This window comes from Zootoca vivipara, chromosome 5, assembly GCF_965207765.1.
Source record: "Zootoca vivipara chromosome 5, rZooViv2.hap1.1, whole genome shotgun sequence".
Lineage (NCBI taxonomy): Eukaryota > Metazoa > Chordata > Lepidosauria > Squamata > Lacertidae > Zootoca > Zootoca vivipara.
Window position 1 is genome coordinate 18,235,312 of NC_142588.1, and position 12,044 is coordinate 18,247,355.

General features: G+C 44.7%; 1 protein-coding gene across 1 annotated transcript in view; it reads right to left on the reverse strand.

Moving 5' to 3' along the window:
- LOC118096502 (rap1 GTPase-GDP dissociation stimulator 1-like) overlaps positions 1 to 12,044 on the reverse strand; it is a 44,086-nt gene that overhangs the window by 20,170 nt on the left and 11,872 nt on the right. The window contains exons 3-6 of the mRNA XM_035138418.2: positions 8,954 to 9,076; positions 6,632 to 6,757; positions 5,623 to 5,751; positions 5,071 to 5,196 (exon numbers count right to left, since the gene is read on the reverse strand). Of these exons, the coding sequence (XP_034994309.2) occupies positions 5,071 to 5,196; positions 5,623 to 5,751; positions 6,632 to 6,757; positions 8,954 to 9,076 (504 nt within the window). The remainder of the gene's footprint in view (positions 1 to 5,070; positions 5,197 to 5,622; positions 5,752 to 6,631; positions 6,758 to 8,953; positions 9,077 to 12,044) is intronic.

The following is a 12,044-nucleotide window of genomic DNA, read 5'->3' on the forward strand; positions in this document are numbered from 1 at the left end:
ATGGCATATGGTTTATTTACAAATGTATACAACCTGAACAATGGAGGGGTTCATAGCATTAACACTCCAAAAGGGTTTTGTTTCTCCCAAAGACAGCCTTGAATTCAAACAGAAATCAAACACTGTGCTACAACTCTCTCCAGTTTGCTGCTTTACTTCTAGGTCACTTCCCTGCAAACTCTGCTTTAAATCCTGGCTTTTGTCCTTCTCATTAACCACAGGCCAGAAGAATCATAGAATATTAAAATTGCAGAAGGGCTCCCACACACTTGCTGTCTCACACAGAGCTCCTTTCCTTTCTTTCCCTTAATGGCTCTCTCTCTCTCTCTCTCTCTCTCTCTCTCTCTCTCTCTCTCTCTCTCTCTCTCTCTCACACACACACACACACACACACACACACACACAGGGCCGGCTCTAGGGGTAGGCTGGGTGGTGCGGGGCGCCAGGGGGGGGGCGGGCCGGCAGGGGGGCGCCAGAGCAATCTCCGCACCAGGGCACCAGGGCGCCCGACATGCTTGAGACGGCCCTGCGCGCGCACACGCACACGCACACACACATGGTGATCACCTTATGAGGAAGCTAGCCTGGTTTATATTTTAACACTTTCAAAATCCAGGGTTCAGGAAGCTGGCCTGGCTTGATTAGCTTTTAACATTTGTCAGATCCAGGGTGGTCTGGCACCCACAAACTCATAACAATATGAAGTAAGATTGTGTGAGAAGGACAAGGTCATGCTATGTGGAGGAGACCCCAATACAGGAACTTCCCATGTGATCTCTTATGGCATACCTACATGTATCAATTTTATAGAGCTGCCACAAATGTCCTCGAGTTTGGTGAAGATGCTGAACGCTCTCTATCAGAGATGCCTAGTGATGTCTGCCCCAAACTACAATACCCAGGGTTCCCTGGCAAGAGGGAATGACTATTAAACTAATATAATTCTGTAGCATAGATATATTCTTTAACTGGTATAGTAAGGGGGAAAAGTCATAGAGAAGTTGCACCCATGCTGCTGGGATAACCTTTGTAGTGTGTCTGTTACTCAACCAAAAGAAGATTCATAGGTTGGAAGGGTCAATATAACACATCTTAAAAACCTGTCTCCACACTACCAAATTTGGCTCTCCGGCCTCTACTTTGCTGACAAAGGTCTATTAAGAAAAGAGTACATTTACAGTTCCCAGCAACACCTACTGAAATGGAAAAGAGTGCATCCGAGTCGTTTGCAAACTGGTCTAGAAGCTCTTGGGGTGCTTGAAAGCCAAAATCTCTCTGCTAATTCAATAAAGACTTCACATCACTTATCACTTGTTTGCTGATGAGAGCCCAGGACTCTTATGCCATCTTCCAATTAGCATCAAAATGCTGCCATCTTGAGTCAAGCACCCCTTATTCAGAAAAGCTCGGCTTAATTTGGATTCCCTCATGTTGAAAGCTCTCGCGCCCCCTCCCTTTGAAGAGTTCTCAAAGAGATCATAAGGAAGTACAGGTATACAATTACAGTCCCCTTGATTTCTTCTCTCTCTGACTCTCCAACTTATCAGCATTCACCATTTCAACACCCCTCCTTTTCCTTCTGGACACTGAAACATCAGGATGCTGTTGCTCTTGGCTCAATGCCCACCTCCTCTCTCCCTCCCTCCTTCCCTCCTCCATATCTTTCATCCTCCCCCTTCCTTCTGGGACAAGCCTCCAGTAATTTACCTTGAAATTACCTTTTGTTTTACTTTCTCAGTACAAACACATTTTCCTGGAAAAGCCCAGACCTCATCTCTCTTGCTCCCTCCCTTAGGCAGTCACTCCACTGTTTAATGCTGTGCTCCAGTGAATTTTGGTAGAAAGTGCTATTTTGGGGTCAGTTGTACTCGAGTGACAGCAGCTTGTCCTCCAATGTAACAGAGCCAGAGCCACGGAGGGAAGAGATCCCACCAACAGTGCATCTGAATTCCCCATAGCATTCATGTTCCAGGAAGGCTTATTCCCTGAACGTGACTTTCAGATGAGCAGAGACACATGTGCCAAGCAAATGTGGAAACAAGGGAGAGGGAACCCTAGAAGAGCAGTAGGTGGTCTCAAAGGCCTGTTCAGACAAGTGTGATTTGTGTAATAAAAACTTTGAGTGAATCTCTGTGTTCTCTTGTCCAATAACATTGGGTAGACACTGTGCAATAAAGCAGTCAGAAAAGCATTGTGAAGTCTCCCATCTCAGGCTGCAGATTTTTCATTGCACTTAGCCCATAGGTAGTCAATATGGTGCTCTCCTGATGTTGGAATGCCACCATCCCTGACCACTGGCAAATGCGACTTGAAGCTCAACAACATATGGAGGTCACCATGTTGTCTACCTCTGGTTTAGATATGGTTATATTGAATTTTATTGCACGTCCTGTTATCACTCCACCATCAAACAACTTATAAGGGCAGACTCATACCATGACCTTTTTTGACCTTTAAGGTTTTGACCTTTAAAGCCTTATGCGGCTTAGGACCTAGGACCCTCGTACCTGCGGGACCGCCTCTCCAGGTATGCCCCACAGAAGACATTAAGGTCCACAAATAATAACATACTGGAGATCCCGAGTCACAAGGTGGTTAGACTGGCCTCGACCAGGACCAGGGCCTTCTCAGTACTAGTCCCGACCTGGTGGAACACTGTCTCTCAGGAGACTAGGGCCCAGAGGGAGTTGTCATCTTTTTGTAGGGGCTGCAAGACAGAGCTTGGCCTTTGTTGTTAGCCGCCCTGAGCCCAGTCTTGACTGGGAAGGGCGGGGTATAAATAAAAATTTATTATTATTATTATTATTATTATTATTATTATTATTATTAGTATTATTATTAAAAGCATATTCAACACACTTTAAAAAACACTTAAATGACTTCCGCCAAAGAACCCTGGGAAGTTTAGTTCCCCCCTCATAGAACTACACTTCCCAGCACTCTTAACAAGCCACAACCCCCAGGATCCTTTGTGGGGAAGCTATGTGCTTTAGCCGTGCATTGAATATATTTTAAATGTACGACACTAAGGACACTGAGGTCCAGCTCCGAGGGCCTTCTGGTGGTTCCCTCCCTGTGAGAAGTGAGGTTGCAGGGAACCAGGCAGAGGGACTTCTCGGTGGTGGCGCCTGCCCTGTGGAACACCTCCCACCAAATGTCAAGGAAATAAACAACTATCTGACATTTAGAAGACATCTGAAGGCAGCCCTGTTTAGGGAGGTTTCTAATATTTGATGTTTTATTGTGCTTTTAATTCTGTTGGGAGCCGCCCAGAGTGGCTGGGGAAACCCAGCCAGATGGGCAGGGTACAAATAATTGTGTTTGTTTGTTTGTTTAGCATGGATTTCCCACAGTGCAATATCCTTCAGATCTATCTACAGTGCTGTGGTGCAGTGCATATGTCCATACTGGAACTACATGGGTAGGACCAATTACGCGAGTCTTTTCCAGCCATTCCTTCCACTGGGTGACAATTAAATGAAGAGGTTGTAACCGACTCTGCCCACATGGTTTTGGTACCGCCTGGCCCTGCTCCTAACTCAATTGGAGGTGAAACGAAGGTAGGTGAAACAAGCAAAGGCGATCCGTCACCAGCAGGAGCAGATTCTCTTAGTTGCTCAGACCAATAAGCAATCTTGACCCAAAAGCTTCAGGGAGTATCACCTGGGTCACTATGACCTATTCGGAAAGCTTCCTTGCTGGTGCAGCTGGTCTGCTTGCAATTCCCTCCTTTGGCCAGAAGCTTGGTGGTTCAGTTGATGCCAGTTCTTGTGGGATCAATGTCCGGACAGGTATATAGAATCACAGAATTGTAGAGTGGGAAGGGACCACAAGGATTGTCTAGTTCAACCCCTTGCAGGAATATTTTGCCCAACATGGGGCTCAAACCCACAACTCTGAGATTTGAGACTACAACATGCTAAGTTGCCCTTTTGGTCCTCTGCATATTTGTCTTGTGTGTGAGTAAAGGGGATGACTGTGTTGACAACTATCAACCTTACTACTGTAGCTGGGTTTTATGTTTTTGCTTTTAATCACCCTAAAATATCTCGACTGCCTTGAATACTGAGACAGACTTAAAAGCAGACTGTTGGTTGAAATCAGGACAGAGTTTCCATTTAATTATGAATGAACAAACGGAGGGAGTTGGTGGGCAGGCTAACATTTGGAATTACAGATATGAATAACTGTGACATTTCCCTTAAGTTATTTCATTAATCTAAATTTGGTTAATTGAAGTTGACCATGCTGCATTAATCAATGGCTAATGTCTACTGTGATCTCATCAAAACAAAGGCTTTGGGAGCTTTTAATATATAATGCGAGTAACTGAGGACCTGCACTGGGTTATGCATCCAAAGATACAGGAACGCTGCGGTTTGGGTACCTGTTTCTTTTGCATCCCTCCATTATCTTCACTGTCATTGCTGCTTCACCTCACATTATGTTTTTAGCATGACATCACATTGTACAAGACAAATATGTAACACGGTTAAGGCATGTATGCAACACAGATAAATGTCACAGGGAAAATCCATCTTGGCAGTTGTTCCTTACAATCATTTTATTTATTATCTGTACCTATACCCTGCTCCCAGGTCAGGTTACACAAATATCACAAAATAAATACCATGTACATTAAAATCATTAAAAAACTGATGTTTTAAAACCAACATATCATGTTTTCCAGATACAATGTGTGAACCAGCCCTAAAAATACACAGTTAAACATACATTTTGGGCTGTCTGGTGGTTGGTTTTCAAGTTTTTGCACTCAGACCCAGTCCCCAGATTTCTAGGATGAGAATGTCAGAAGCTGGCTTTCCTGCTTAAAATGCTCTTAGAGGTTATTAAGTTTCTGGATAGTGGGTCAAATGCTTCTATCAACAGCTGAATTAAAAAGAAAGGAAGAAAAAATAATTTTGTTCTCATACAAGTTGACAGGGTTCTGAACAGTTCTGCTTGAAAGATGCCTTTGAATCAAAATGCTTTCCCTCTCTCTCTGATTAAATAAACAAACAGCTTAGATAACTGCATAAATGCATGTGAAACCACCCCAAGGTAGCTTACCATTCTCTGCTAGTGTCTGAAGAACCTCAAGGATGATTTCTACCTTCTCGTGGTGGTTTGCTGCCCGCAGCTGACGTACCAAATTTTCTGCAACTCTGGTCTTGCTAAGGGCCTGTTTAGCAGTGTCTGCATAAAAGATCAAATGTCTGTGAATCACATCATCTCTGTATGAAAGAAAGTTCTATTTGAGTAGAAATGAGAAATCACTGTGTTGATTCTGCAAGGTGCCTCCTTGAAATGTTACCAGTTGTGTGGACTCCAGGTCAACAAGAGAAAAAAGGTCAACCCCTCATTTAAAGCTTTAGAGATGAAGGGGAGAAGGGGGTTATTTTACGGAGCTATCTGTTAAAACATTTTGTATATAGTGCAGTGGGTGACAGACTACATCACATTTGTGTTGCCATGTTGACAACAGACTCCTTTCTTTGGCTCCACAAATGTTGGGCTTCTGAGTACATATGCAACAGAGCTGGGTGAGGCTTAAAGCCAAGGCCCTTTCAGGTGAGACAAAAGCATAATACAAGCATAAGCAAATTGCAGTGCAAGAGTCACCTATATCTGCAAGGTTGGATAAGGCCAGCAGGTTGACACGGACAAGAGGTTCATTATCGGGATAGTCCGACATTATCCTGACCAGTGACGTGATCACCTCCGCCCCCACCAGCTGCTCCTGAAGGTCATCTGGAAAAGACAAGTGCAAAAATTAGGAACTAGGAGCGACCTCTTTGAGGGGCTTAATACCTTCTGAGCACTCTTTTTATGACCCTTTCTCGTTATTACTGAGTGTACATTATGCTGTTTGAGCTGATGTTGTGAGCTGCCTCGAGGGCCTTTGGACTAAAAGGTAAGAGACAGGTATTTCAAAATAAATAAATCAAGGGGCAAAACAGGCAATGCATAAGGGGGAAAAATATTTCCATTGAATGCAGCTAGTTTGAAAGACACAATCAGGAACATACTTAACAGGTAGAGTTGCTGGACTATGTGTCATGGTCGGGTTGAATGCAAAGGAGTAGTGGGAGGCACTAGCAGAGGAAGCCCCAAGCAAACGGCCATGGGAAAAAGGCCCAGAGCCAGGGAAGTCGTGGTGGTATGACGATGGGTGGTCAGAGGGAGAAGAGGAGGTGTCGGAAGTTGAAGAGGCAACAGGGTTGAGTGAGCAGGAAGAGGCTGGGGCAGAGAGCAGTCCAGACTCGGAGGCAGAAGAGGAGGGTGGAGAGGAGGTCCAAGAGGCAAAGATGAGTCAGGATGCTGAAGAAGCTGGAGGGTTTTCCCCTCCTGCTGTGACCAGCTCCTCTCCGAATATGGAGAGGAATGAAGAGGTCAGAGCAAAGAGAAACAAGACAAAGTAGCTCAGATTTCTGGGGAAGGAACTGGTGGAGGAGCCCTAGAGAGCAGTGGAGAGGCAAGGACTTTCAGTCCTCACAGCTGCCTCATTGGGAAGAGTTGCTGTGATCACTAGGCCTGAACTACTTTGGTTTCTTTGAATAAAGAGCTTAAATCTCACAGCACTTCCGCACCCCCATCTTTTCTATTGATAAACGTAAACCTTTTTACTTACTGTTATCGTAGCAGATACGACCAATGGCCCTGCCCACATGAAGCAACATTTCTTGGTCTGTGCTGTCCAATAATGGGATCAGGATTGGCACCAAGCCAGCATCTATACAGTGGGTCTTCATCTCCTCTGCACAAACAGAAGACAGAGGCTATATGCACCTATCATTCCAATATTGTAAGCAAGCATTGTAAAATTGAAAGAAGTGAGGTTTCAGTTAGGACTATGATGACAGCAAAGCCATGAGAACTGGGACAAATGTTCTAATTTTGGTCTCATTCACATGGGAATTCTGGGGAATGATAAAAGCAAACCCACTAACACATCACCATATTATGTTTTAAGGGGGGAAGCAGTCCATACTTTTGAATTTGATTAATTTGGTGAAACTCATATTATGCTCATTAATATATGCTAAGAAGTGACAAGTGTCCCTCTGAACGCAATTTTTAATTAATCTGAGAGAATTGGATTAACTACCCAGATATTTCTTGGACATCTTAACATTAATCTCATTTTTCTTGTTTCACTTAAAAAGCAGACAGGCCCCTAAGCATACTCAATTACTACTGAAAGAGGCATAAGCGTACATGTGCCCCTGTTGTAAAACTAGGCTTTTCTCTTTTTTAAAACTGCCCCCCTCTTCAAATAGTGTGAACTGGTAAGTTGGTTGAGAGAACCCAATGCATTAGTGGGATGGGACACATAGTGTCAAGAAGTCTCTACGATGCTTTGAGCGTCCACTGATGTTCTTAAGCTTGTGAAGAGGGCTGAACTATTTCATGTCTTTGTGGGCTCTTCTCAAGGATTGGCTGTTTTGCCTGCAATTCAAAATGGGTTCCTCTCCTCCTCTCAAGAAATGAGCATCATCTTCCAAATCCAGCAATGTGGTCCACTCTCTGATGTAACCTACATGCAGGAAGTGTGACCTTACCCAGAGCTTCAGTTGATCCTGCAACTTGGTCTTTTCAGGAAATCTCTAAGAAGAAACCAACATGGTTGCAACTTTTTACATGACACAGTTCAGAACCATATTTGTTGTTTAGTCGTTTAGTCGTGTCCGACTCTTCGTGACCCCATGGACCAGAGCACACCAGGCACTCCTGTCTTCCACTGCCTCCCACAGTTTGGTCAGACTCATGTTGGTAGCTTCGAGAACACTGTCCAACCATCTCGTCCTCTGTCGTCCCCTTCTCCATGTGCCCTCAATCTTTCCCAACATCAGGGGCTTTTCCAGGGAGTCTTCTCTTCTCATGAGGTGGCCTCAGCTTCAGGATCCGTCCTTCCAGTGAGCACTCAGGGCTGATTTCCTTCAGAATGGAGAGGTTTGATCTTCTTGCAGTCCATGGTACTCTCAAGAGCAGGCATCCCCAAACTGCAGCCCTCCAGATGTTTTGGCCTACAACTCCCATGATCCCTAGCTAAGAGGACCAGTAGTCAGGGATGATGGGAATTGTAGTCCAAAACATCTGGAGGGCCAAAGTTTGGGGATGCCTGCTCAAGAGTCTCCTCCAGCACCATAATTCAAAAGCATCAATCCTTGGGCGAGCCATATATGGATCCCATATTAGCAGGCACCATTCACAGGCAGGTTCAGGAGTTATAGTGCCTTGGTAGGGCATTCCACACTGACACCTGCCCACCCACGTGCCTCTTCTAGAGAGGACTGAGGTCCAAGGTTAGTAGTTAGTGGCCTTCAGTTTGATTTCCCACAATGCTGCAGCTGCTGTGTCAGTTAAGAGCATTGTGCAGGTGCAATAGTGCCTGCCGCGTTTTTGTACACAGACACCCATGTCTCAGGCTGACATAACATCTAGGAGACTTTGGGGGGAAGCTGCTTCTTCTTCTTCTTCTTCTTCTTCTTCTTCTTCTTCTTCTTCTTCTTCTTCTTCTTCTTCTTCTTCTTCTTCTTCTTCTTCTTCTTCTTCTTCTTCTTCTTCCAGTTAAAGAAGAAAAAGCAGAGAACAGCCTGTTCCTCTTCTGTGCTACAGAATAAGCCCCTTCCCTGCAGTGAACTCTGGAGAGGGTCATGCGCATAGCAGGGGTCCCACTGGAAGGCACTTTGCCAGGGGCATGCTCAAATTGGGAGCTGCTGTTGGCCAGAAGCAAATGGCAAATAAATAGCTATACTTTTAAAGGAAAAACAACAATGCCAGAAGCAGTTTGATTCCCTTTAATGGCAGCCTGTCATCTATGAGGGAGTGCAAGCAGTTCTGAAAGGCAGCTGTAAGTTTCACTGTTGTGGTGCTAATGAACAGACTGTGACATTGTAGGTGTCCAGGAATCCCAAACAGATAAATCTATCTGAAAAATCATGCAATGTACCGTTTTTAGCTATCTCTGCCAGCACCTCAGCTGCCTTTGCTGCACAAAGTGGGTTGCTCTGCAGAAGTCTGGCAAAAGCTGGCAAAACATCACTTTCAGCAATCAGGCTGGAGGTCCTGTGTTCTGTTGTGATAAAAAAACAAAACATGACCAGGTTAAAGGGCAGGGGAACTGGGATTCTCAACAATATGAAACTCGGGCTGCCAGGTCGTAACCTGGAGGAACGATGACCACCGTATGATCCAACTGGTATAATTATAGATTGTGGATTGAAACAAGTTGGCTAAGGGAGGTGTGTGCTAACGAACTCTTTCTCCCTGCCTTGGTCCTGGTCATTTAGTCTTGCCAACTGGGTCCGTTCAGGTTAAACCAGGCATCCCCAAACTTCGGCCCTCCAGATGTTTTGGACTACAATTCCCATCTTTCCCGACCACTGGTCCTATTAGCCAGGGATCATGGGAGTTGTAGGCCAAAACATCTGGAGGGCCGCAGTTTGAGGATGCCTGGGTTAAACTGTAGCTGATGCTGCTCCCACCACCACTGAAAATGCTTTCTGACTTGGATTATAAGGAAATAATTTTGCACAACCAATGCAGTAAATGGGGGGGGGGGGCGGAAATCTGTTGCTAGTACTGTTGGTTTTATGGCCTCTTCATCTCCTGTGGGTGGATCGATAATGGCTTTGGAAAGCCTGTGTTCAAAAGCCCACTCAGCTAGGAAGCTCTCCAGGTGATCTTGGGCCTACCTCGCAGGGTTGTTGAGAGGATAAAAATGGAGGAAGGAACTGTAGCACTTTGAGTGCTCAGAAGCACCTTTTGGGTGCTGGTCCAGCCAGCGTGCCACCAAGGAAAGGGGAAGGAGTCAAACGACACTTGGGGTCTTCTAGAGAAAAGAGTTTTATTTTGCAATGCCGGACAGAGCAAAAGGTGAATGTGTGATTGTTCACAGCAATGCACACCTACGAAAAGGTGCTCCAATCCTTTATACCCTAGTACCCACCCCTTTGTGCACGTATTTCTTTCTTATCTTACACTACAAGCTTCGTGTATTATTCAGGCGTGGCATGTCATAGGGGTTTGTGACCCTGAGCTTTCCCAATTTGTAGCTGCCTCTCCCATGGGCACAGCCCTTCTGGAAAAGGAGTAACGGCACCTTGTAGCTGCTTATCGCAGCCCTCCTTGCAAGGGAGTCAGTCTTCATCTTGCAAGGGAGTGACAGCCTGTTCAGCTGTGCTTGGGAGGGTGAGTATAGGGGGCTTGCCACCTCTGATCTCCAATCCTCTTTACCATTTTATTGCTTGTGTTGAGTCCAAATTAAGAACTTTATTTTTGCAGAGGTGATTTAAAATAGGACCATCACTTGACATGTGGAGAGAATTGCACATACATTGTTTTAAAGGAAGATACAATAAGTTATGTGAAGGCCATTAGACCTTATATTGTTATAACATTACAAATGTGTTTAGAGGTGGTTGCTAGGTGGCAGCTTCTAGCAGAGAGGCTGATTTAAGATTCAGTAGGTGGGGCTTAGAACCAGGTAAACTGGACTCTGATTGGCTGGAGGATCCTATCACTTGGACGGTGAACTAAAGGGGAGACAGTTGTGGACCAACAGAGGGAAACAGGAGTTGGTTGGTGAATTACTAGGCAATTGTGAAGCTCTCAGGAATTGGTGGCAGCAAAGAAATTCTGTAACCTAGAGAAGTACTTTCACAAATACATTAGGTGCCACATTATTGGTTATGGCAGAGTCCCTGCATACAGATGGAGACAACTGTCAGTGGTGTCTTCTTACCTATGGACCCAATCGGCCTCCAGGACCTTGGACAGCCTAGTCCAGGCATAGGCAAATTCAGCCCTCCAGATGTTTTTAGACTACAATTCCCATCATCCCTGACCACTGGTCCTGTTAGCCAGGGATGATGGGAGTTGTAGGCCAAAACATCTGGAGGGCTGCAGGTTGGCAATACCTGCTCCAAGCCCTCTTAGTTTAACCATATAAAAATCATCTTGTTTTAGAAAGTGCCTCTCTACATAAATTTCTGACTTATCCTGAAGAAAATACCAAACATGGCTCAAAGAGGAAGAAAAGAAGGAGGCAAGAAAGGACTCTAGAGAAGACAGCTCCTGCAGGTGTTCATGTTTGAAAAAGAGCAGTGGAGAACAGCCTTCTGGAGTGGTTCTAAGAAGCAGAAGAAATTGAGGAAAATGTACACACCCAGTTATAGGAAACACCTATCCCTATCATACAATCCAAGTCTGAATCTGAAAGGACCTTTCCATGAAAATTCCTGGCATGGTCATGAGTATCATATATCAAAAGATATAGATGATGAGTTTTTGAGTCAACGCCAATTTAGTTTCATGACACAGGAATAAAATCAAGTCGCAGGGGCATGTTGCTTGCATTCGATATACTACTGGGTTCCAGGGGATCAATTAGGCAATCATAACTTGCTACTTGTGGATGTGAAGAAATTCATGCAGGTTAACCCCATAGGGACCTTCCCTGGTTACCAAATTCCACATAGCTCCAGCTGAAGCAAACATCTTGGTAACAATGCAGTTGTATATGTGTTGGCTCTATCCAGACCCTCAAATGAATAAATTTGGGTTAGGAATCTTCAAATCAATGCATGGCTATCAGGGAGCCAGCTGTTGCAATTCTACTTTCTTCCCCACCACCATCTGAAAAGCTCTATAATTTTTCTGTAATAGTTTATCAACCATCCCAACTGCAGCTCTGTTGCTGAAACATGTCCAATGACAAGCAGTGCACAACATTCGTTCATGTGTGTATATTTACATGCATAAGCACTAGAGACTGGATCCCTTGACGGAGGAAGGCGTATCTAAACTTAAAGAACAGCAACCCACCATAGCAGAATATTTTAAGGCATTTCTAAACGTCAAAATAGGGACAGTGATTCACCATGGACAAGGAAATAAGGTTTGTCCTTGGTAAACAGGGACAGCTGGAGTGTATGCTGTTAGCAGCAAGAGTTTGTAATATACCCAATTAGGACTTGGCTCCTGCTGCGTTATCAAATCTAAATGGCATTCAGTTATGGTGGAAACCCCCAGAGAATTCA